This window comes from Gallus gallus, chromosome 1 (assembly GCF_016699485.2).
Source record: "Gallus gallus isolate bGalGal1 chromosome 1, bGalGal1.mat.broiler.GRCg7b, whole genome shotgun sequence".
NCBI classification, from domain to species: Eukaryota; Metazoa; Chordata; class Aves; order Galliformes; family Phasianidae; genus Gallus; species Gallus gallus.
Window position 1 is genome coordinate 184,793,594 of NC_052532.1, and position 24,831 is coordinate 184,818,424.

The 24,831-nt window shown below is 44.6% G+C and overlaps 2 protein-coding genes across 3 annotated transcripts in view; both read left to right on the forward strand.

Annotated features, from left to right (window-relative positions):
* The first annotated feature begins 16 nt into the window (after positions 1 to 16).
* Positions 17 to 11,279, forward strand: CCDC82 (coiled-coil domain containing 82). Of its 2 annotated transcripts, XM_025146891.3 has the most exons (7): positions 17 to 72; positions 252 to 789; positions 1,591 to 1,804; positions 2,909 to 3,001; positions 4,814 to 4,938; positions 5,649 to 5,819; positions 6,463 to 11,279. In XM_025146891.3, exons 2-7 carry the CDS (start codon positions 259 to 261, stop codon positions 6,469 to 6,471), a joined length of 1,143 nt encoding a protein of 380 aa, XP_025002659.2. In that variant the 5' UTR covers positions 17 to 72; positions 252 to 258; the 3' UTR covers positions 6,472 to 11,279. The 2 variants fall into 2 exon arrangements, with proteins under 2 accessions (XP_025002659.2, XP_046755987.1); XM_046900031.1 differs by lacking the exons at positions 5,649 to 5,819; positions 6,463 to 11,279 and having other exon boundaries at positions 4,721 to 4,918.
* An 8,293-nt stretch (positions 11,280 to 19,572) lies between these two features.
* MAML2 (mastermind like transcriptional coactivator 2) overlaps positions 19,573 to 24,831 on the forward strand; it is a 212,273-nt gene continuing 207,014 nt past the window's right edge. Inside the window, exons 1-2 of the mRNA XM_015280608.4 lie at positions 19,573 to 19,691; positions 19,810 to 21,068. Coding sequence (XP_015136094.2) covers positions 20,643 to 21,068 — 426 coding nt within the window. The 5' untranslated portion in view covers positions 19,573 to 19,691; positions 19,810 to 20,642. The remainder of the gene's footprint in view (positions 19,692 to 19,809; positions 21,069 to 24,831) is intronic.

A 24,831-nucleotide genomic window follows, 5' to 3' on the forward strand; every position in this document is an offset into this window, starting at 1 on the left:
ATGCGCGGGACGCCGTGGGGGCGGTAGCCTCTCCTCAGCGGCTCGGGCGCCGGAGCGCGGGAAACGGTAACGGTAAGAGGAGCGCTGAGGGAGCGGGGATGGCGGCGGGCCGGGTCGGGCTAAGACGGGAGAATCCGCGCGTCCTGCAGCCGCCGTGGCCGCGGAGGGAGCGCGATGGGCGGTGGTGTTTGTTTTGGTATGCCGTTACGTGGCCTTGTCATACGGGTTTGTACTGTGATGTGTCGTCACAGCTTCCCCATGGAGACATCCGTCAGAAGATACGAAACAAGAAATAAGGCAGCGGGAGCCGAGCCGCTGTCCAAATCCCGAGTTGACTGGAGACGCACGAAGAGGGAGCTGATCCTGTTCGACAGCGACGAGGAATCCTCGTTTACCTCGGAGGAGGAGGAGTCAGCCGTGTCAGAAGGTGAAGAAGATGGAAATGATGAGAAGGGCAGCCTTTCCGACCGGGAGGAGAAGAGCCGCGGTGGAGAACTGACGGAGGATGGTGAGGATGAATGCGTCGTGCCTGGAAAGCGTAAGAAGTGCAGCAGCTCCGTGCTGGAGGACAGCGATGACAGCGAGGATAGCGACGTACCTGTCAGGAAAGTTTTTGCTAAACGCCGCTGTGTGATTAACGAAGACGAGAGTTCCCAAGAACAGCAGTTTGGTAAAGCCGGCCCTGCAGGAAATGTTTGTGCTGAGAGGAAGCGGGGAGCGCTGGCAAAGCTGCAGGAGCTCGCAAAGGAGCGGGCGGCTCGGAGCTCCTCTGGGAATGAAAACTGCGAGGTCTGGATTTTGTCATTGAAATTCAGCCCCCCTGGGAATTTAGGGGAAGGCGATGGGTAACAGATATGAATCAGTAGGATTTTTTTTCGTTGGTTTTGGTTTTATTCCTGAGAAATCACTAACCCTATCGCATTTCTACAGTGGTTACCTGTTAACCAAATAACAATACTGACTGCTAACAATTGTCTAGAAAACCTTTTTTTTTTTTTTCTTTTTAGTTTAATTTTGATGGCCGAGGATTTAAGCATTTCTTTCTTTCTTTTTTCTCCCCCTTATTCTTTCAGGCATTCAGTTGACTGAGCAGCTTAGAAGGCAGGTATCAGCCCTGCACATAGCAGGAGGGTTGAAACCAGATGATCATTATGGCCCTTTTCCACCCAGGCCATTCAATGGTTCTATGATTCTATTTATCCTTCCTATGTAGTCAGAAGGGGGAAAAAAAACATGTTTGATATTCAGTTATCTGTAAAGAAGAGAAGTGCGAGAAGAGTATGGTATTATTTTTCTCAAGAAACAAAATATCTGTTGAAGTAACTGAGATACCTCAAGTTTGCTTGATGCTACTGATCCCTATTTTGGCTATGTAACTGAAGTGAGGTGTGTGGAAAGGGCTGATTTAAAGTGGGAAGTAATTGTCACATAGCACAGAAAGATGTATTTCTGGAAATGTGTTATTTCTTGTTCACTGAACAAATGGCATTATTAGGAGGTCAAAACCTTGTCCAGTAGATATAGTACTTTCTTACTGCAAACACTAAAAGTAATTTATTTGCTTTTAAATACTTTCTGGAATTTAACTAGGATTCTGATGGTGAAACAGAAGAGGAACCGTTCTGCCAATTGCTCCTCACACCAGAAGGCAGTGAAACTGACAGTGAGAGCTTGAAAGATTTTATAGTTGATGATGATGAAGATGATGATGACAATGTGGAGCATGTTAAGAGTGAAAAACACCTGCAGCAGAAAGATCTAAATGCATCAAACAGTGAATTGCTGGCACATTATGTCCCACAATGTAAGACAAAAATGTGTCACAATTCTATATCTACAACCTTCTTTTAGTGCCAAAATAAGCATTCATGGACTCTGAATATAAAATAATGCTGTGTAACAGGATATGATAGTTTAAAAGGATGCATTCTTGAAAGGCTTTCACTTATTGTGGAAGTAGTCCTGGTTTCCACAGTAAACTTTTGCAGTCCTTCTGTATCTTATTAAAGGAAGGATATAACTTGAAGAAAGGAAGGGGAACGCTGTTACGCTGATCTTCTTTCATTTTTTGTTTAAGTTGGTCTGCTTTAGGGTGAAACTATTCCTTTTGAGACACAAAACTTCCATCTTGTGATGCATTAATTCTGGCTGAATTCTGTTCTGAAGGGTAACATAGGAGTCTTTCAGTTACTTTCAGTTACTTTGGGTCTTCTACTTTTTTATTGTTGATTTTTGGAGTTTTTTTGTTGCAGGTGGAGGTTGTTTTTTTAATGCAGTAAGACTCTGTTGAGGTTTCTGAGTTCTCTGCTCAGTTTTAGACCAATTCCACAGTCAGAATGCCTCTCGCATTGGGTTCCTGTAATTTTAATGAAAACTGGTGTCTGGATTGGTGAGAAGCCTGAGCCAGAAGTTTATGCTATTTCCCCTCTTGTATATATTATTTTAGAAGCAGGTTTGTACTGCCAGGGTAGCAAGATAGTCAGTGCTATTGTAGCTGGCTACAAGCATTTCTGGTCCTTCTTTTCCATTAAGATATGAGCAGAATTGTATGTTCTTAAAAGAAGGTTAGGAAAAAAATCACAACCTTCTGTGGTTTGCAGTAATTCCTGCTCTGCATAGAACAATTTCTTATGTTTGTGGTTGTAGTTCTTCCTGTGGGCTTGTGATGAAAGGAGGTGTGACTTTAGCATGTGCTAAAGTTGGTTATGATCACTGGGATGAGAAGCACTACTTAAATGCAAGATCTTAAATGAGAATTTTGGATGTGGGACATTAACATTGTTTTAAAACCCATGCTGAAATGACTTGAAAATTCTATATTTGCAGTAATTAAAAAATTATCTGATGATTGCTTGCATATTTTTCTTTTTTTTTTTAATAAATTCTGTTTATACTGTGTTTTTTCCAGTTTGCCACAGTAGTCCTTATGAACATTTCCAAAGAATAGTGAAGGCTTTCCTCATAAATGCAATTGATGACACTTTTCTGAGCTCACTGTATGGTAAGTACGTCACATTACAGATACAATAGTGCATCCATACATTAATAGATAATTCTAGTTGTGACAATTATTCTATATTTGATTCTTTCTCTTTGACAGTTGTTCTTTGAGGTAAATTTCAACACCAGGCAGTACTTCTTGGCCAAGGAAGTAGCTTGCAGCACATGGCCTACTGGGGCCGAATGGCAGCCCCACGAGTAGGCTCAGAGGCACCATACAGATGCTCTGGGGATGGACAGTCAGTGTCAGGTTGTGGAAAGCATCAGCCAAGTGCTGAAGGGAGGAAGATCAGCTATGAGGATGAATTAGAGGTGGTATTCTGAGGAATATCGTGTGCTGTAAGCCTAACCTCGTGTAACCGATGATACTTTTTCAAAACACAAAATGGATTTATCTGAGTTCATGAAAGTCGATCTCTTAGTGTAAAATGATTAATAGCAGCTAGTTTTGTGTTAGAATTGCCTTTTATTATGAACATTTTAAAAGTCTGGCTCAATCTCTCAAGCTTTCACTGCAGCTGACTTACTGAAAACATACATGCAAGAGCAATAGATTGTAAGTAGCTATAATGACAGTGACAATTAAGTTTTTATATAGAAAGCTAAGATAAACAGTGGACCTTCTCTCTTTTGTTCCTTTGCTAATACTATTGCTAAAAGGTTAGGAAAGGTAACTGAACGGGTTTGCACGTCTGCACACACTGAAGCCTGAGGCAGTAAGTATTGTCTAGTAGCTGTGCAAGTCCTGTTTAAATCCTGGAGTGTAGCACGTATCTGGGAGATAACTGCGGAGTAGTTGTAGTTTCATTTATCTTCTTATAGTTTATTTCATTTTCTTGAGTAAATATTTGAAACTGTTTATGTTGCTCAACAGCAGCCATGTGACTGCTGCTGAAGACTAAAGGTCACTTTCTGTGTGTTACTTAGAAGTGATGGAGGAGAGGAGCACTGTCAAAATCTCTGCTGGCAAGCAAGTCAGAGCAGTTTGTTTTCATGGATTACAACTTTCTCTTTTATAGTCAGAAACACCTTACATAAATTGGGTGAAAAGCAAGACTCCTTAAATTTTCCTTTTCCATTCTTTTAAATGGTTTTGAGTGAATGGTTCTCCATTTGGGTTGACAGTTTTTCACATTAGCCATGATTGTAGAGTTTATTCATGTGCCTCTTGTGATGCATACTTTTAAAATAATAAAATAGACTAGTTCATCAGAGGGCTGGAGCACCTCTCCTATGAAGAAAGGTTGAGGGATCTGGGCTTGTTTAGCTCGGAGAAGAGAAGGCTCAAGGGAGACCTCATTGCGACCTTCCAGTACTTGAAGGGAGTGTATAAACAGGAGGGGGAACAGCTGTTTACGAGGGTAAATAGTGATAGGACAAGGGGGAATGGTTTTAAACTGAGACAGGGGAGGTTTAGGTTGGATATTAGTAAGAAATTTTTTACCCAGAGGGTGGTGACACACTGGAACAGGTTGCCCAAGGAGGTTGTAGGTGCCCCATCCCTGGAGGCATTCAAGGCCAGGCTGGATGTGGCTCTGGGCAGCCTGGTCTGGTGGTTGGTGACCCTGCACATAGCAGGGGGGTTGAAACTCGATGATCATTGTGGTCCTTTTCAACCCAGGCCATTCTATGATTCTGTGATCAAAGATGCATGGATCACTTATATGGATAACAGTAGTGAATTCAGTAGTAATTTATTAGAATAATTCACGGTTCTCAGTATACAGAAGCATAATGCCCTTGAAAATTTTACTTGAAGAAACATGTACAACATGTGATGGTCAGCCAATCAATAACGGCTCTCGCTGAACAGATGGAACAAGACAAAAGAAGTATGCACAAGAAATGTTGCTCTCACTTAATTATTTGGATGACCGTTACATTCAGCCCCGCCTTGACAACTTAGTCTCTAGAAGCCGCTGGAAAGACCGATACAAGGTTTGTAGCATCTGTTGTAAGTACAATAGTGAAATGGTCTCCAAATCGTGTTTTCACTGGCAAAATTTTTCTGTAGTTTAATTCTCAGCACCAGTACCATGACCATATATGTGTATGTTCTCAGTGACCTCAGTGTTTCTCCTGCTAACTTCACCAGATGCTTTTTAGAGGTCTTCTTGCCTCTCACTCAGCATTCTAACAGAATTTAAGTCTTCCTCCCACAAAAAGAACTGGCATGTTCATCGTGAACCTTCTACAACTTCAAAGATATGAGGCCAGTATTCAATGGTGTAGTCACTGTATGTGAATTAGTAGAATACTGTTAGTGTTATAGCTGCGCTGACCTAATAATCACTGTAATAATTGAGTATGGGCTGGTGGTGACATACAGTGTATTTATTTGAAGTAGGCCAACTGATAGAGTTGGCACCTTCACACCCTCCAAAAAAACAACAGCAGGGAGGGAGCCATGAAAGAGAACTAAATGCTTGGATGCAGGAGCAAGTCTTTAGAACTGAAGCCAAATTAAAGAGAACTGGGTGAAGTGTTAGAAAACGATTGAGAAGGTATATGCCCACAACTGAATGCCAGAAGGTTTCAGATTTGAATATTTGGCTTCTCTTACACTAATTCTATGTGAGTAGAAAGTACTTAGCAACCTGTTCAAGTTCGTGGAGATTCTTTAATGTTATCTGAAATCTGCTTTTCAGGAGCGTGTGGATTGTTACCCAGGTGTTCTCATAACCTTGAAGAATCCAACAAATATGTCTTGTCAGGCATGTGAACTGAATCGTTATTGCAAGTTTAATGTGCTACTGTTTGGAAAGCTTTATAATAGTAGAACTCTGGAAGCAGATGACTTCATGTCAGATGACAAACAGGTAATTTCAAACAAGCACCTTATATCATTATTTTTAAGCTTTGTCTTGTGTTATGCAAAATCATACAAAGAAGTCCTGTCAGCACCTGTCAGCTACTGTGTTTCTAAGTCTAAACTCCCCTTCATTTTTAAAATGTGACAACCATTTTGCAGTTGGATTTAGCTAGAAGTTGTGAAGGAGGTTCTTAGGAGTGTGAGGAGGAATGGCCACTTCTCCTCTGCCCCCCCAGCACCTACATCCTGGGGAAAAGGTCTTGAAAATTATCCTCAAATAAATATGAGTTTTACCAAGTAAATAAATCACTTTTTTTTTTTCCCCAAGACCTTTATTTCAGCTGCTTTACCATTTAATATTTGTACCTATTACAGCATGTGTACTTACACTGTATTAAATACTAGTAAGTATATCCTATTGTGAGCTGAACCTCATGATAAAAAAAAAGACTCTAAACCTAGCTTTATTTATTTACTTATTTTGTTTTCCATTACAAGCATAATTCTACCACGTGTTACATCCATAAGAAGAAAATTGATGAAGTTCCTCTTTCATTAGTTTTGACTAACTGGCATGAGATAGGTTTCATTGATCATTATTGCATTCAAATCAAAATTGACATTTACCCCAATTTTTCTTCTGTTTCAAGTCTCTGTAGTTTGAGTCATATTCAGGAGAGGAAAGAAGATCTCTAGGTACATGATATCCTACGTAGCTTTCTGAGCATGCTTGTCTTTTGTGTGTCATCAAGGCTGACAGCACCTATGAAGATCTGCCTGCTAACTGAAGTTATATTATGAGCATTCACCTGTTATTTCTCAAGTAGTTTTTTTGCTTGTTTGTTTAGTGAGAGAACATTCAATAGATGATTGAAAATCCTAAAGCATGTTTTAAAGAAATGAGAATCATCTATAGTGGTAAAAAAACCTACATGACTGAGTGTTGCTTTGAACGTGCCTGGCATTCCTGGGTTTTTAGCAAGTACCTGAGAAATACTGTGACTTCAAAAAAAATCTTGAATAGATCCTATCTCCCTTGTGCCAGGAGTCTGAAGCTTTAAATCAGGAATGACATCTGCCTCAGAGTTACATCTGTTCTAAATATCAGAATGCCTTTTCACTGAAATTGGATGACTTGAAAGCCCTTTACCTTTTTGTGTGCCTATAGTGCCCTTAAGACATTCCCAGCGGGAGTCTTGCATTAATTAGCTTTGAGAAACATTATAAAAGCAACTTTCTGTGTAATGGGCAATCATCTCCATTGAATGGCTGTGTTTTCTACTTTGTTGCCCAAAAGGTTTATTCTGTGTTGGGTCACTGGGTTTGCTAATTCCGTGCCTACTGTTCTAGCTTTTGGAGCGTCCCTGTGCGTTCCTACTGTGCGTGTTTGCTGTAGGTCGGAACGCAGAGTGAAATAGTGCTACTGTCACTATAACATCCGAGCGCAGCCTACTCAGGATTTTACTGCTTTATTCTTCAGATTTTTTCACATCTGCCATTTCCCGTGTAGCTGTTCACTTGGAACAAAGTATCTTGATGTCTGGGTTGTGCTGACACTTGAAATTGTTGATCATCTTTTGAGAAGGCTTGTTTCTGACTACTTCAGTATTTTCTATTAGAACCTTTTCATCTTTACTGCAGAACAACTTGTTCAAGCTAGAAAACATTTTCCTTTCAGTAATCTTGCATCTTTTTTTTCCACTCCGTTGCCTTTGCTAGGACATATTGGATTAAATTATGTTATTGGAAGGAAACTTAGGTTTGTTACATAATGTTGCAGTAGGCTGCCATTCTAGATTTTACATTTCAGGGCTGAGACTTTTGAAGACCTTGAGTCTTAAGACACCTGAGTGTTGCCAGTATTTAGGGATCTCCACATCAAATGAAGAGCTAATGGTATTTGTTACGATTATGTTTGCATATGACCTTCCTAAGTAATGTAATTCATAACCTCTTATGATAAACTCAAAACATGATTTGTCAAGTAAAAGACAAATTGATGCATCTGTGTACCAAGCTGACGCCCAAGTTCTGCTTTTCTTCCCTTTCAGGAGATGTAGAAGGTGTATTCTTTTACTTTGTGCATCTAAAATGGTTTCAGGACACAGATGAAGCACTTCAGTACTTGCTGAAAAGACAGAACTGTCAGTACAAGATGTTTTCACAACATGTTTCAAAATGGGGTGTGATTTGATTTCTTACACAAAGTCCTCAACAAACTGGAAGCTTACCTTACTGAAGTACACCTTACGAAGCTTGTTTGCATCTCTGCCAATATTCTACTTTAAATATTTGGGGGATGTCATTGTGATTCTCATGTCACAACAGTGGGCTCTGCAAGTCATGTATAGTGTGGTAAAGCTGTGCCACGGGTTTTGTTTTTTGTTTTTTTTTCTTAAAACTGATCTCAGAACATGCTGAACAGCAGTTCTTAATATTGCTTTGACTAATATCTGTTTGCATGATAATTAAGAACTTGGTTTTTCCCTTTATTTATTGCAGGAAAATACTAAGCCCTTAGGGTGTGGAGAAGCTATCTTGCTAGCACTAATACTGCAGCCCATAGTACAGTCATTATTATACATTTAGAGACCTCTATGCAAGGAATATCACTAATTTAAAAATCACTTTTTCATGTAAAGTGTGCGCCTTACCTGAGCAGAAATAATGAGTGGATTAGTGCAAGAATTTCATCTGACTGATATTTCCACAGTTAAATTGGAAGCTGAGTAGAAACCCCCGTATTACTGTCCAAATGTTCTCCTACATCAGCTGTTCTTCACTTTGGAAAACACTTGAAATATCTTACTGAACATAAAACTTTCTTTCCAGTTCATTTTTATTCCCTTCAGCTAAACAATAGAAGATGAGGATTTTTCTTTACCCTGATGCAGCCCAGCATCTGGTGAGATGCCTGCCATGTGCATACTCAATATAGCTGAGAGGCTGGAGAATAGACAGACCCAGGAGAGAGAGTGATTGAGCACTTTGCAGTAATTTTTACTAATGGTTTGCTAATGCAACATTCATATTCCTATAGTGACCTGTAATTGAGGCTGCTAAAGGTACTGTTTTCAAGTTGGTTTTTGAAGCTCTTCTAGCAGTGCATTGATCAACCTGTCCTGCCAATTGAGGGAAAAGAAGGAACAAAAAGGGAAAGGGAGCTACATAAAACTGACACTTCAAGAAAATAATTGACTGAAAAAAGGCAGTTCAGAACTGCCAGATCAGATTGAATGGAAATACGTATTTGGACTATTTCTAAAGTTTTCTTTGTAAGTACCCAAGAAAAGTGGTTGTGTAGAGAACAAAAACAGACCTCCAACCCTTCTTCTGCATAAAACTTTCCTTTTCTCTCGTCTCTAAAGTATTCTGCTTTGCCAATAGGCCTGAAGAGAAACAGCTGTCCTAGTTTTGCTTAGGCTTGCAATGATTGTTGTGAGTAGCTGCCAATTTTCATCCCTCCACAGTCAAAGAGAATTGAACAGTTTAGGTGTCCGTCCCCCATGTTTCTCTGCTGCTGTGTCACCTGGATTATGAACTGTTTTCTGCTCTCAGACTTGTTGTTCTATTTCCATTCATATCTATGCTTAGAGGGCGTGAATTCAGTCACTACATGTTTTGCTGTTGTCAGGCTATGCTTCTGCATTCCATACAAAGTGATTTAACACAGCTTTGGCTGATACGGCCAGCTTGAGGAGATAAGTTAAGCATTAGGATAGAGTCACTGAGGACTGCGAGGGGGAACAAATTAGAATGTGTACAGTACTGAGATTCTTTCCAAAGCTGCATTCTGAAATAACATTGTATTTTTAGACAATCTCTCTTGCTTTATAACACAGTACGTAATGACATTGTATGATTTTTTTTTTTCCTCTGGCACTTTTCCAGTCTGGAAATTCTTTACACCTCACACAAAAATAAACCATGAAACTCATTACCACAAGGTACTCTGGAGAACAAAAAAATGTAATTGGCTCCTAGAAGGGATTAGACAGGTTCTTGGGGAAGCTCATTCCAAGCTATGGGATATAATAGCTGGGGTGATAGAGAATTTCTTCATTGCTGGCTGCTAGAAGTTGTGTGGTAATACATGTACATGCTGGTGTTCTTTCCTGTGTCTTATACCACCTTCCCATACATGTCCTGCTAGCTGTTATCACAGGGCAAGAACTAGGCTATCAGAATGCAGAATTCTGTCTCCTATTTTCTATCAAGTAGTGTTCCAGATACCACACTTCATTACTTGGAATACTTAAGAAGCTATAAAATAACTGATGAAATGCTGCATTTCAATTTTTGATTGCTTCATTATTTGACACGTTACTTCTAGAAATGTGAATAAGTCAAGGTTTTGCCTTTGTTAGTAGGCCTTGCTCATTAAAAGCACCTATAGCACCAAATATAAGCCTTAACTTTTCAGCTTTGGGCACACATAGAAAGTGGAGCTGCGTATGGGTACATAGGCATGATTACAAGAGAATTGCACTGTAGTCGTGCAATCTGTTGTTATCTCAAGTTGGTTAACTTGTCAGTTTATAGACATTTTAGGTCAGATCAAAAGTCCTTTTAAGTTAGCGTGCTTCCATTGGCTTAAGTGATATTTCACCTGTTTATATCACCAAAACTGCTGGTTAAAATATTTGAGAAATTAAGTATATCTAGATATTTAATAAAACAAGTAACCTTAAACTTGCATTTATATTTATAAAAATTATGTAGACAAAATATACTTTTCTGTTAACTGCTAGTAGATGCTGCCAGGGGGAGGCTGTACGAGTAGGCCACGTGTTACAGGGGACTGCTGACAGACACAGCCATTTGGTTGTGTGTTTAGGAAAGTTTCCTGAAAATGCAGGATGTGTGCATTGGTTAAAACGATAACTTCTAATACTGTAAAAAGAGTATTAAGAGGGTTACCAACACCTACAACAAAGGGCATTGCTGTTGTGCCTCAGAGTTGATGGTTTTGCAGTATAGGAAGTGGTTAGTTGAAACTTGCATGTGTATTCTGAAACAGTAACACCATCACAGCGTGTATTACTGATGCAAACAATTTTGACTTTTAGTCATTATCTCCTTGTTACTCTCGAAGATATAACAAACTTTGGACTGATGTTACATCAGTCACAAAAGCAACAAAACAATGTTGCTTTTGAAGCTTGTTTCTTTGGGTGTGTTTGGTTGTTCTACTAACTCAAATCAGTTTTTCTTGTATGTGTCAAGACCTAAATTTCTTCATATATGTATTAATTCTCTTTGGAGAGTAGAAAATCTGAATCCAAAAGCCAGCCAGATGTAGGCTAATATATATAGGGCCACTAATATATATAGGGCCACTAAGATGATCAGAGGGCTGGAGCACTTCTCTTATGAAGAAAGGTTGAGGGATCTGGGCTTGTTTGGCTCAGAGAAGAGAAGGCTCCGGGGAGACCTCATTGTGGCCTTCTGGTACTTGAAGGGAGCGTATAAAGAGGAGGGGGAGTGGCTGTTTACAAGGGTTGATAGTGATAGGACAAGGGGGAATGGTTTTAAACTGAGACGGGGAGGTTTAGGTTAGATATTAGGAGGGAGTTTTTCACCCAGAGGGTGGTGGCGCACTGGAACAGGTTGCACAAGGAGGTTGTGGATGCCCCATCCCTGGAGGCATTCAAGGCCAGGCTGGATGTGGCTCTGGGCAGTCTGGTCTGGTGGTTGGCGACCCTGCACATAGCAGGGGAGTTGAAACTCAATGATCATTGTGGTCCATTTCAACCCAGGCCATTCTGTGATTCTATGGTATAGATATTTATTAATACATTTCTGTGTATCTATTTATATTCAGATGTCTGTACTAAAAAAAATACCCGGATATTAGTGTACAGAACACTAGGACTGGTGTTTCCCTGTCCCTAGGGCAGGGCTGTACTTCCAAAGCTAAAGTCATCAGAGTTTCTCTGCTTTCACACTACGATGGTTGTCTAAAATGCTAGTGAGTTTGTAGAGTTCCTCCTGCAGACAACAGAGATGCTATTAATTATAAACACAACTTTGTACAGGTTTTGCAAGAAAACAGTGCTGATAATCTGCCATTGCATAGACGTGCATGCTGCCTCCTTGCAACAAAATCGTTCTGCCATGATAGTGAAATCTATATGGTTTTACTTTTTTATTTTTATGCATGTAGCATCACTTATTTTGTTATTGAAAAAATCTTCCTAGGCTGACTGATAACATTTTATTAGATAGGTTGACTTAACCATCCTTTATGTCATCAAGGTGATCACTGTTCTACCCAAGAAACTGATAAGTTTACTTTGATCTAGGTGTTGAAGGTCGGTGTAGTGTGTGCAAATCGTACAAAAGTTTACCACAATTTGAAGCACTTCAAGTACAAGTTGTATGTGGATTGCAGCTCCATTACCAAGTTGGATGCTGCTGAGGATGAACCAGTTAAAGACACAGTCAAACGACTTTTCAGCCAGCTGGAAGAAACGGGGTGGATTCAGAAGGTATAGCTGAGTTACTTGATGTTCCTCAAGCAGATAAAATCAAACTGAGATAAGATTTAATCTAATTGATTTAATTGTTTATTTCTGGATTACTGTTTTTTGCTAATTATAACTTAGCCTAACCATTTATTCACTTCTGCTCACTCAATCGCTCAAACTGTTGTATGCCCACTGCTTTCACACAGATCTTTGTCAGCTCCTGACATCAAGCTTTCTGGAAGCTGTATGATCTTGAGGCTGTGGAGGGCGGGCTCCTGTTTCATTTGGAAGCAGCACCACAACAAACTCAGGCTATAACACCTGAAGGCTGGAAACGTACATGAGGCACAGCAAGAACATTTTCTGTTTACATTTACATTCTATTTACATTCTATTTACAACATTCTATTTACATTTAACTTATTCAGAAACACTTGATGAACAATATTTTAAGATTCAAGGCCAGGCTGGATGTGGCTCTGGGGAGCCTGGTCTGGTGGTTGGTGACCCTGCACGTAGCATGGGGGTTGAAACTCCATGATCATTGTGGTCCTTTTCAACCCAGGCCATTCTGTGATTCTATGATTCTATGATAACTCGGAGTACGTTTAGCAAGCTTTCAGGTATCTTTGCTTCTGAGTTGCTATTGGCATGCTTCTTAATGCATTGAAGAAAAACATAGAAAGCATTTTTTGTGTAACTCAGTTGTTATACCTTGATAAAGTAATGCAAGTTTTATTTTATTTGCAGAAATACAATGATCTTGAAAACTACATGAACGATGCAGACAGTTTCCAAGAAGAAAAAGACTGATTAAGTGGACATACAGCTCTTTTAAAGATACCTTGTAAAGAATTGAATGGCCTATTTTATCTGTATGCACTTCACCTCTGCTTGTTCTTCAAGATTCTAATAATCTAAAAGGCTGTATTATGCACAAATCCATGGGTCTGTAAACTACTGTTAAAGAATACCCTTTTTTCATCTGTGTGAATAATAACTTGAAGTTTTACCAAATCAGTCCTTCCATTCTTGCTGCATTGGTCACTTCAGGCTTCCTTTTATTCTTAAAAATAACGGATCAACATATTTACACACATTCTTGTTTCACATTTTACTTGTGAAACAAAAGCTCTGCCTGTTGATGCTGAGCTTTATCACTGGGAAGGTAGGAGGTCTTGAGACTTTTTGAAGTGGGAATATTTGGAAAGGTAAGACTATGTTACATGGGAATGTATATGACTTGCATCATACCTTCCCTGTTGCTTGGTGTAAATTCACAAGTAAGTCCAAACATTTAAGATAGTAGTTATGAAAAGGACCCAAATGCAAAGACTTATTTCCCCTCTGAGGAATCACTGTAGCCTGTTGTAAGGCAGCAGGGGAAATATTATGCAATCCTGACTATATTTGCAGCACAGTAGTCATTCCTCTTTAGAGAGCAGGTGATGAGTCACATAATAGGCGTCAAAGGGTCTGAGGCTGGCATAGCCATCCAGGTGTATGCTCAGCCCCACAGTGCTCTCTCTGATGTTGTCTGAGGCAACTTACTGAGATCTTAAATGACAAGTTATGTTGTGCAAACATAATGGCAACAATTTGCAGTAACTAAAAAAAATAAAATAATGGATTAATGTAGCCATGCAAGCTAACCAAGAGTTCTTCCAGTATAATCTGACAACAGAAAGCAGGAGGTACTTAGAATCATGATGCATGGTTTTCCATGGGGCAAGTAGAGTGGACTTTGAAGACTGGGAAGGGTTAGGTACTCTGTATGTTATTCTGTCCTGGTGTTTTGTGCTGCGTATAAAGTTAAATTGACATAACCTAAGAGAAGATGCAGGGCGCGTGGTTTTGAATCCCGTTAGGAACTGTTCTTAGACCCTGCAGTATGCACATAGTCTTGTTAGTCTGTTATAGCTGAGAAACTCAGTGAAGGGATGATGCTGTTAACCCTCTAGATTTTTTTTAACAAGTTGCTTTCTCAGAACTAAAAGTAGGGAAACCTATTTTTTCACATATTTGTCCATAAAAACTTCTCGTGTCTGATGTACCACTGTGCTGGTAACATGCTGACCAGCTAGGCAACGACTGCCAGGCGTAACACATAATGGTCAAAATCTGTTGGCTTTTTTTCTGTAGGATTGTAACTTATATTTGTTATTCAGTAGCCTTTTTTCCAGCGTTCCTTGTAAGTAATGAGCTATTTTCATATTTTAAGGGGTTGAAATTCAGCAGTGGGTTTACATGGTGTTAAAGTGAGCTAATAGTAGTTCTCCACTGCACCACATATGTTGGTGAAAAATCCCAGTAAAGAGACTGAAACTTGCTTTCAAACTTGTAAGCTTATACATGAAGATATTATTTTCATACCTTAATTGTCAGTTAGATAGTTAGTTACAACCTGAAGGTTGCCCAAGGAGGTTGTGGATGCCCCATCCCTGGAGGCATTCAAGGCCAGGCTGGATGTGGCTCTGGGCAGCCTGGTCTGGTGGTTGGTGACCCTGAACATAGCAGGGGGGTTGAAACTCCATGATCATTATGGTCCTTTTCAACCCAGGCCATTCTATGATTCTATGATACATCAATATTCTAAGATTTTGTATATCATACTTACTTCCCTGGTTCCCAAGATGAAGGAACTCTTCTCTTTCATTGTGCATCCCTGCTTTTCAGGGAATGCTAGTGAGACTAGCTAGTGTGACTTTACTCTCATGAAGGAAAACTGGTTTGCAAGGAGTGAATCTCGTACAGCATAACAAAGTGTACTCTCTCAGATCTTCCCAAGTAGTAATAAATTGCGCTGCCTTCTGAATTTTCTGAAAGTTCTGGAGAACAATTTCTGTGTTAAAAAATTGCTATTGGAATGAATGGTCACATTTCTTGTTTCGCCACATTTAAACTGAATGCTACTAAAATCAGAAGTACATTTGGGAAATTTTGGCTTGCTAAGTGACCTTAATATTTCAAGAAAACATACATGATTGAAAATGAAAATTAAGCAATTATTCCAATGGTTAACTTTGATCATTCAAACATTAACTTTGAGCATTCTTGTATACCTACCGCATCCCAGATGATGTTTCTCACCTCCCCTTTGCTTGCCTAAAAAGTTTGAGCTATCTACTTCTTTCTTGTCCTTGCAGGCATTTTCTTCAAGATCTTATGCTTTTCTTTCTTTAAATAAATAGCAGAAGTTCTTGGAAGAAAGTACCTCCCAGGCTGAGTTTTGCCTGTGACATCACTAGTTGGACTCAGAAAATGCCTTGAATTGACATCACTGATTTCTATTTCAGTAGGAAACCGATTACATGGCTGGCAGGGGGCTGACAAAATGTTTGTATGTGTACCGTCTCTCAGACTTTGATGCTCCTCTCACCAAGATTAGAGGAAGTGATAATATTTTTGTGGCTGCTGTTTCACCTGAAGAGCTTCTACAAAGCAGACAATGTGAAGTATCGTTATGACATGTTTACATTTGTCTTCACTTGAAAAAAAAAAAGTTGAAGAATTGTTTAGAAGATCCATAGAAGTAAAAATTCAGGTTGGATTTTGCAGGACAGGCTGTAACTGCTCAGTGCTACGTAACACACAGTGCAAAGAGGGCTCCTACCCAGAAAGGTTTTCAGGTCTAATTGCGATAAGAATATTTGTAGTGGAAAAATTCTGTGCAAATAACAACTAGTGGGAGAGGTCAGAGATCTGACTGTCTTTCATACTTTCTTTTCCACTTCAGAGACTTTGAGTGGATTTAGTGGGTGAGAGGATATAACGTTTGTTCTGATGGAGCATTTTTAATTGTCTTTAGTTTTTGAAGTCGTAGCTCTAATTAAGATAAAGTGCCTGTCTTAATGCAACAATGAGGAGAGATCAGTATGTGATTAGAGCTGGAGCAGGTGATTAATGATCATACTTGGAAATTGCTTTAGTTCCTGTAGGGTTTCAATCATCTGCTCTAGTTGAAGTTCCGTAGCCTGGGACTATGATAATGATAAAATTCCCCATGTTATATTTATGCATAGGATCAGCCTTCCAAACATGATGTACTTCTAGGAGAGAAGGTATATATTCCATATCCGGGGAAGTATGAAGTGTTTCTTCTCCCTTTGTCCCTCTCTTTTCAGAAATAAAGTCATTTGTGGATCAAGCAGGATGGCAAACTTTGCTAACAGGAGATAGCTGATACTGTATTTCCTAAACATGGTGAAGGCTTCTCCTGTTTCCCAAGAGCAGCTATTTCTAGTAGCTCAGCAGGCAATTACAGGCAATTCCCATGCTTAGCTCTTCTAGTTTACTTTTATTTGGATAAATAAAGGCTTGTAGTTTTATCCTTCTTTAAGTCTTCCTGGATAAACAGAGTGGGTGTGTTAGATAAATGCATGCAAATACAGTACCACTCCAAGAGAAACAGCCAGCACGCATGAAATGCACTTTAAGAAGTTAACTTGCTGGTTCTGCTCCGAGAAATGATGAATATCGATTTCTAACCTGAATTTAGAGACAAGACAAAAGTATGTAGGAAAACATGACTGAACAGCCAAGGGATAGCATGAGGAGTATGGGAAGAGGTATTGAAGGAACCCAACAATGCCCTCTTCATTCCATAAACTTTCCTGTTTAGCTTACGTGAATTGTGCTCTTTTTCTAGGTAATACAGGATGATGTGGGGTTTTGTTGTGTGCTTTTTTTCCTTTCCCTATTTATTAAATAAGGTGTAGGCACAGTTTCTTTAGATTTCCGTGGGGGTTATATTCTTGATTAAGAACCCAGGTGTGTTGAAGATGGCTTTTGTACATACAGTTCACTCAGCGCGATGATGGGTGAGCCTCGAGTCCAAACTTCCAGGGCAAAGAAACTGACCCAGCTGCAGTCAGTTCAGAGCTCTGCTCTGAAGCTCAGCAGTGTAACAGGCGAGCTGTATGGTATATTCAGCATGCCTACATGTACTTAGAGCTGCAGTCATTCCAGATGGCAAAGAACCTTCACTGAAAAGCAAATAGTGGCAACAGCTGAAAACTGAGAGCCCTGGTTTGCAGAATTCTCTGCGGCACTAAAACTAAGCATGTGCCCTTTCAATGGAGTTAATACAACTGAAGTCATTTGATACACGATTGCTAAATGTAGATGAACGGAGTATGTGCCCAGATTTAAGCAGGAACTATTTTTTTTTTTAAGTGACAGAGGTTCAGCACGCTCTTTTCCTTCACTTTTTTGGAACGTTATCAGCACAGTGGGACTTCCATGGTGAGCACCAGTGAGTGCTTTGCCCATCTGGAGGGGGATGCTGACTTAGGAAACCCAGAGCTTCAACAGCAGCAGCAAATTCACACAGACAAATACTGAAGCATGACAGTTCACGTGAGATTACAACAGCATTTCAAGAGGCCGCACGTTATTGTTGGCAGATGGGGGAGGAGGGGGAAAGGTAATCAATTATTTAGGATCTGCTATGTTAATGTTTCATCATGTGTGCTTCTGTTAGAATGCATGCGACACGATCACAAGTGATGTCTGACGGTGTTAGGTGCCAGCTGATTTTATGAAAGCAACGAGCCCGTTCAGAACTGGTACTGCTTTCCAAGGGCTGGGAACATTCGGCAGCGTCCCGGACAAACGGGAACGGCTGAGTGATTGGGTTTGGGTATTTCCTTCTCTCCAACAGCAGGGGCAGCATTTGCTGTCTATTGGACTTGCAGCACAGCCCTGCAAGCAGCTGTCTCGCCCTGCCGGCGATCTATATTAAACCACAAAACACGTGAGATGCTGCTTAGCAAAAAGTGAATCTTAAACATCTTAAAGTTACAACTCAGAAATCTTTGTTTTTGAAAGACGGTTCTCCGAGCCCTACAGCAGCTCGTGGGAGAGGACTCCGGCACTGCCCCCGTACCTCCCCGAGCAGCAGTTTCAGTCTCACTGCAACGCTGATGACCTCAGCCGAGGCATCCCGTAAAACACCCCTGCATCTTCTGCACGGGAGTTGTGTCACTGTTGCACAGCAGTGACATCTGAGCTATAAGCAGTGAAAAAAAAGCCCCAGAGGGCCCTGAAGCAAAGGTAACATTGTCCGTTATTGTACAAAATTTTCCCCCCCTTTTTTTTTTTCCAGCGGTGCCAGCTCATTGTTCTCAACAGATGCATGCTACCGTTATGTATCAAATAATAACCCACTCTTCCTCAGTTGTTCAAGGCTAGACCAAAAAAACCCTTTTTCCTGTTAGCAGTAATGCCTTCCTCTGAACGCAGCACATCCCCAAACCTGCCCTTCAGTTGGGAAACAACATAGGTCCAAACACTCAGATCCTGGAAATCCACCTGGAGAGATGGGGGTCATGCAAACAGTGTGGGGATATCCCCCATACACCCAGCGCTGTGTGTCTGCAGCGAACTTCAAGCAGTGTGTCATTTCACCAATAGTATTCAAAGGATTTGTGAGTTTGGAAGCTGAAGGGTCCTCCGCATCCAGGAGGGCCTGGATCCCAGGGCGCTGCGATGGAACGTGGGAGCTTTTCTGATGGGCCGCACTGCAGAACCGAGTTGAGGTTTCACATCAGCGCAGTGTCTCCTCGTGCTTGGGGCCACTTCTATTCCCAGAGCGGTGCCTGGGAACGCGGGCAGCACAGACCTGGCAGCACAACCGTGTGTTGCTTTAACAGACCTGACCGGGTCCAGCTATTTCTGCACCTCACAGAAGCACAGAGCCATAGAGGTTAGGATGGATCTCTGGAGATCCCCCCGTCCAACACAGTCCACCTCCAGAACTTCACCCGCAGGGTCAGACCTCGCAGCGCCTGCCCTCGGCCCCAGTGAGGAGCGGGGCAAGAGCAGCGCCGAGCGCGGCTTTCCCGGTGCCGGACACTCAAGTAACTTCGCTCGGGGCCGCAGCTCCTCCATCCCATCCCTGACCCAGCGCGTGAAAGCGCCCTGTAAGGCACCGCTTGTTTTTCTACCGCCCGTTCCAGAGCGATCCATCCGGCAGAGCCGCTCACAGCCGCGATACATCGCATAACTCCCTCGCGCTCGCCGCCAGCTCCGGCCAACGGGGGAGGAGGAGGGAGAGCGGCAGGCGGCTCCCCGCACCGCCCTCCGGCCCGGCACCCAGGTACGGCGGAGCGAGCGCACGGCGAAGGGGGATTTCCTCGGCCCGGTCCCCCGCGCGGCCGCTGGGAGGCTCCGCCGCTCGCCCCGGCCCCGGCGGCGCCGCCGCGCCACCCGCCCCCCGCCCCCGCAGGGCCCGCTCCGAGAGCCCCGCACGCACCGCGGGGCACGGCCGCGGGCTGCGGCGGCGGCGGAGGAGGAGGAGGAGGAGGAGGAGGAGGCGGCGGGAGCGCGGCACGCAGCCGGGGATGGGATATACAAAAACACAAAGGAAAAGCGGCCGGACTGCTCGGGGGGCAGAAGGCTGCAAGTTTGTAAGTGCAACTCTCCGCTTGTGATCGCTGGTTGAAGAGGGGCTCGGTGTTTGTTGGTTTGGTTCTTTTTATTATTATTATTATTATTTTATTTTTTATTTTTATTTTTTGTCTCCAGTGCTTTTCTTGAAACTGTACTCGAAACTGTTCGCTGTCTGGGAGTCTACAGGAAAGTACGCGAGAGGAGTTCTTTGCCTGGGGTTGTAGCTCGCTGCGTTATTGCTAAGGGGGGAAATAAGCACCGAAAGCGCTTCGGCTTTACCCAGCGGCCGCGAGAACCGATCGCACAGCGGCGGGCAGCGCTCCGGGACCCCGCGGACGGGCGCAGCCCGAAGAGGAGCGGCGGAGCGAGAAGCACAAAGACGGGACCGAGCCCAGCCCGGACCGACGGACCGCGGGCTTCACCGCCGAGAACCCGGCGGAGCGCCGAACCACACCTCGGGGGGGCCGGGGCCGCGCTCGGCGATTCCTTTCCTCGCATCAATTTCCACTTCAAGAAATAACCCCCGCCCGCGCCCGAAATAAAATAAAATCAGTAAACCTGCCCGGTCCCACTCCTTCCCCAGGGAGCCTTCCTCCGCCCGGCGCTTCGTTTTGGAGGCAGCGGCTCCTTTGATTTTTATTTTTCTTCCTCTATCGGACCCCCCCCCTCCCCAACCCCCCCAACCCCCAGCCCTCCGCCACCAGAGCCCCTCGGCTGGGGCTGCCCAGCCCCGATGGTGGCACGGCCGTAGCGGCCCCCCCTTCTCCGTCCCTCCCTCCCTCCCTCCAGCCCGAGCTCCGCCGGGGGCCGGGCGGGGTGCGCAGGGGGCGCGGGGCTGTCCGCCCTCCCCCGGACTCGGGCCGCGGCCGCTGCCCCCGCCTCTTACACCCCCCCCCCCCCCCCCCGCCTCCATGTGGCAGTGAGTGCGGAGCGGACCCATCCGCAGGGCCGAGGAGCGGCAGCGAGCGATGGGCGACACGGCTCCCCCCCAGGCCGCGGGGCTGGCGGCCGGGCTGCTGGGGGGGGGCCCGGCGGCGCCCCGCGTGCACAGCGCCATCGTGGAGCGGCTGCGGGCCCGCATCGCCGTCTGCCGCCAGCACCACCTCAGCTGCGAGGGACGCTACGAGCGCGGCCGCGCCGAGAGCTCCGACCGCGAGCGGGAGAGCACCTTGCAGCTCCTCCACCTCGTGCAGCAGGGGCAGGGCGCCCGCAAGGCCGCCAAGCACCCCAAGGCGGCGGCAGGAACAGCGGGAGGAGGAGGAGGCGGCGCGGCCGCCCCGGCCGCCGCCGCCGCCGCCGCCGCGCCCCCGGACTACCACCAGCACCTCCTCAGCAACGGCGGCATCAACGGGGAGCAGCCGGCGGGGGAGCAGCGCGCCTCGGCCCTACTGGCGGTGAGTCACAGCGCCCCCTACCGGCGGGAGGCGGCTCTCGGCGGACCCCCAGACCCCGAACCCCCGCCGGCCCTCGGGCGAGGCGTGAAGGTGGGGCCTGGCGTGCCCCGCAGCGTGAGGCGGGGGGCGAGGGGTCTGGGCCTGGAGAAAGGCGTCCCGCGTTCCCGGAGTTGGGACTGTGGGGGCTGCGCGTGGTGCCAGAGGCACCCCCAGCAGCTCCACGCCCAGAGAGTGTTGTGAAACCGTGGTGTGAGCTCCGTGCCCAGCTCTGTCCCAGGGCGTTGGGCAGCATGAGGTGGCCAGGGCAGCTCTGTGCCCCCGGGACAGCGCTTGGCTGCTGCGTCCGTGTTGGCTCCATCAGCATTTATGCCTCAGATTAGACAGTGTGAGCGTCTGATTGTGTCCTTTAACCTCATTACCTCTGAGGTGGGCAGACGCCCTGGAAGCAGAGCTCGTGGCGGTGCCCAGCAGACACCGAGTTACAGGGGTTCTCCAGGTTGCAGACCACACGCTGACCTTTTTCAACTGGCAATTGCTCTGGATGTGGCACAGAGGCTGAGCCCCATCTCCTGTTGCTGTAGGATGAGCTGTGCTGTGTCCCAGCCCGTCCTGGGCACACATGAAGCGCTCAGAGCCCTGACAGGCATGAGGCTGCTGTGTGAGCGGCCCGAAATAGGCTGCTCCCAACCTTCCCCATATGAACCTGTCCTTCTGAGTGCCTGACCTATCCTAACCCGGGATCTCCGTGGTTACTTTCGCCCCCTTTGCCGCACTGAGTGGGGCGGTGATGTCAGCACCAACGCAATAACATTGTGTCCAAGGGGAGCCGGGGTGCTTCCACCTGACTTCAGTGTACAGATTGCATCTCCCTGCGTTCGTCGTCACAATTGGGAAGGCCGTTATCTTATTTTTCCAGTGCATATTAACGAAATGCTCTGCACTTGTCTTACAGGAAAAAAAAAAAAAAACCAACAACAATCAGGCTTTTGCATAACAATGTTCGTCCCAGAAAACTCTTTCTGAAGTCAGGCAACAGGCCTGCGTGCTGTTCTTATTGTTTTTTTTTTACTATCTGTTACTATTATTATGAAAGAGTTGGAGGCAGCTGCTTGAAACTGCTAAGTGAAACAACCCCAAAGAAAACACTTAAAGGTTTTCATCTTTTCAGCAACCAGAGGGGCTGTCCCTGTTTCTTAGAAGGTTTGTTACCTTGCTCTTTGCCAGATGATGCCAGCACGGCTCTTGTGCCGTTCTACATGTACCTGATGAAGGGAGGCTCTGCTGAAGCGCCCCTCATTTTGCATGCTTGCATTCAGTAATCCTGCCGACAAGGTGTGTGACTTCACCCAGCGTGACGATGGGGCGCTGAGCCACGTTTCGGCACTGCAGAACGGCTGGCTGGTGGAGCTGCTCCGTGCTGATGGTGTCACTGCGCATCCCACGCTGCTCCACGCAGCCATTCCTCACGGCTGCTTTGTAGGGCTGCCACACTGAGGAGCAGAGAAAGGCTTTGACTTCAAGTCACATCCCTGTGTAACAAAGTGTTCTGAGCACACTCCTTAGAACATTTTTGCAAATGTTAAATTTGACCGAATAGGATGAATTTGGGTGGTTGAGGGGCATCCGTAAGGCAGCCCAGCATTGTGTTCCCTCTTCTCAAAAGGTCAGAGGGCAGCGATGGGCTGGAAACGATGGGGTATTGCTTTGGTTCCGCCTGTAGCTGGAGGAGGAATGTGCTCTACCAGGTATCCCGAGGGCACTTGCAACAGGAAGGATGAGGCAGAGTGAGCCCATAAATAGATGGGGAAGAGACATCTATGAGGCTGCAGGATCCATTCTCTGCGGGATGTTTCTGAAGGGGAAATCCGGTGGAAGCCTTATTTGCACCGATGGTTATTCCTATCATTTCAGGCCTTTTGCTGAGAGCAGATGGCAGATCAGAGGCGCGTGGGGTCCTGGAACGTGGCACGGTTCTGAGCCTCAGCTGTGGGAGGTGCAGCTCTGGCACGAGGAGGCACAAGGCGGGAGCATGTGTGAGTCTCACGCTGAGGATGTGGGGTTTGACACATCTCTGACTCCACAGGGGGATTGTAGAGCTCCACCTGCCTCGCTGCAGCTCCACCAGGTTAAAAAAACTCAGTGTAGATAAGCGTGAAGGCGGTCATAGCTCTCTGGGGAGTTCTGGCTATCAGGGCGCTCTTTGTTCTGCAGAACCCAAGATTGTCCCCACGCTTCCTCCACTGAAAATAGCCGGGCTGTTCCCCTCTCTTTGCAGATCCCTCTGCTCTTGTTACAAGCGCGCCTGCCACGTTTGGTGGCACAGGATGGGTCGTTTACATAGCTGGGCTCCAGAGTAAATATTTGACACTCGATAAGGTTTGAAACAGAGTTCACTTGAACATATCAAAGAGCTTGAAGTGATAATCTGATGTTGTTGATGCTATTATTTGATAATTATCTGTTCCCAGCGGACAGCAGAAGGGAGACTTTGGAGCGGGGTAGGGTTTGGGCTCAATCTGACAGCATTACTTTGCTTTTTGAGAAAGCATCTTTGGCAGCAGCGTTTTCTAATTGGAGAGCGGGGACCATATTTCTGAGCTGGACTGATGGGTGTGGGTGCATGTGGAGAAGAAATTTATTCTCCTGGACACGGCAAGGAAAGCTTTTGTGCTTTCCGCCTCCCCGCATTTCCCAAGAGCTGACATTTGTTTATTTATGTGGTAGTGTTACTTTTCATGGTGTGGAGTGAAACAGATAAAATATTCTGTCATTCTTTTATACGTACATCTGCATGTATATATGTACACCCTCCAGCACTTAGCTGTTTATATTATTTATGTTCTGTATAAACTGTTAGCTCTGGAGGGCATTCCTCAGTGGCTTAAGCGTCGAGCGAGTAATACCAAAGTTCTTGCGCCGCGGTTGCAAGTCCCCAGTGGCCATTCTGTTCCTTCATTTCTTTTCATTTCACCGTTTCTTTTGCCCTGTGCAGGCCAGGAGCTCTGTTTCTCAGGCATTGGTGTATTATTCTGGTCAGATTGTTGCATTGCAGCCATTGCTCTGGTGGCTGATGTCTTCCTCCGAGCGTGTTAAGCGGTGTTTGTCATCAGATCCGGTCCCAGGTGACTCGTTCTATTTTCGCTCCTCTCGTAGTTTCACTGAATTTGTCATGATAAGGGTTGGTACTGTATTCTGTGAATGCAGCCTGCTCCCCGGGTGAAAAAGAAAAGGGAAAGAGAGAAGTGGGTTAATTCCTTCTGCCCCCCGCATGTTCTCAAAAACAGCAGTACAAATCTGGAAGAGCCTTGGGTTTCTCTTGGTTCCCCAAGGACATCAGTGGAAGTCAGGGATATCCATCTGGTTTTGAGAGCCAGGTTTCACAGAATCATAGAATAGAATATCCCAAGTTGGAAGGGACCCATAAGGATCATCGAGTCCAACTCCTGGCAATTCCTGACATAGTCCTTGGACCCCAGCATGCTATTGCTGGGAGGGCATTCAATGTCCTCATGTGTTGTTAATAACTCACCAAGTGACCTTGGCCATCAGACACCATACATAGATCTATATAGCTCTATAGGTCTGTAGCTCCCATCCTACACAACACCTGCCTTCTCTGTTGCTTGTAAAGGTTTGGCTTGTAAAACTTCGACTGAGGTTGTTATTTTATGTGGAGATCCTATGCTCATTTAAGAGCACAGAAGCCCTGACATTGTTTCCTAATCTTTTTTTTTATATATATATTTTTTAAGGTTTGGACTAC

Coding starts and splice junctions, on each gene's coding strand:
- CCDC82 (XM_025146891.3), top strand. CDS start 259: ATGGAGACATCCGTCAGAAGATACGAAACAAGAAATAAGGCAGCGGGA. Junction 790..1,590: donor CTGGGAATGAAAACTGCGAG/GTCTGGATTTTG, acceptor GAATTTAACTAG/GATTCTGATGGTGAAACAGA. Junction 3,002..4,813: donor TTTTCTGAGCTCACTGTATG/GTAAGTACGTCA, acceptor CTCGCTGAACAG/ATGGAACAAGACAAAAGAAG.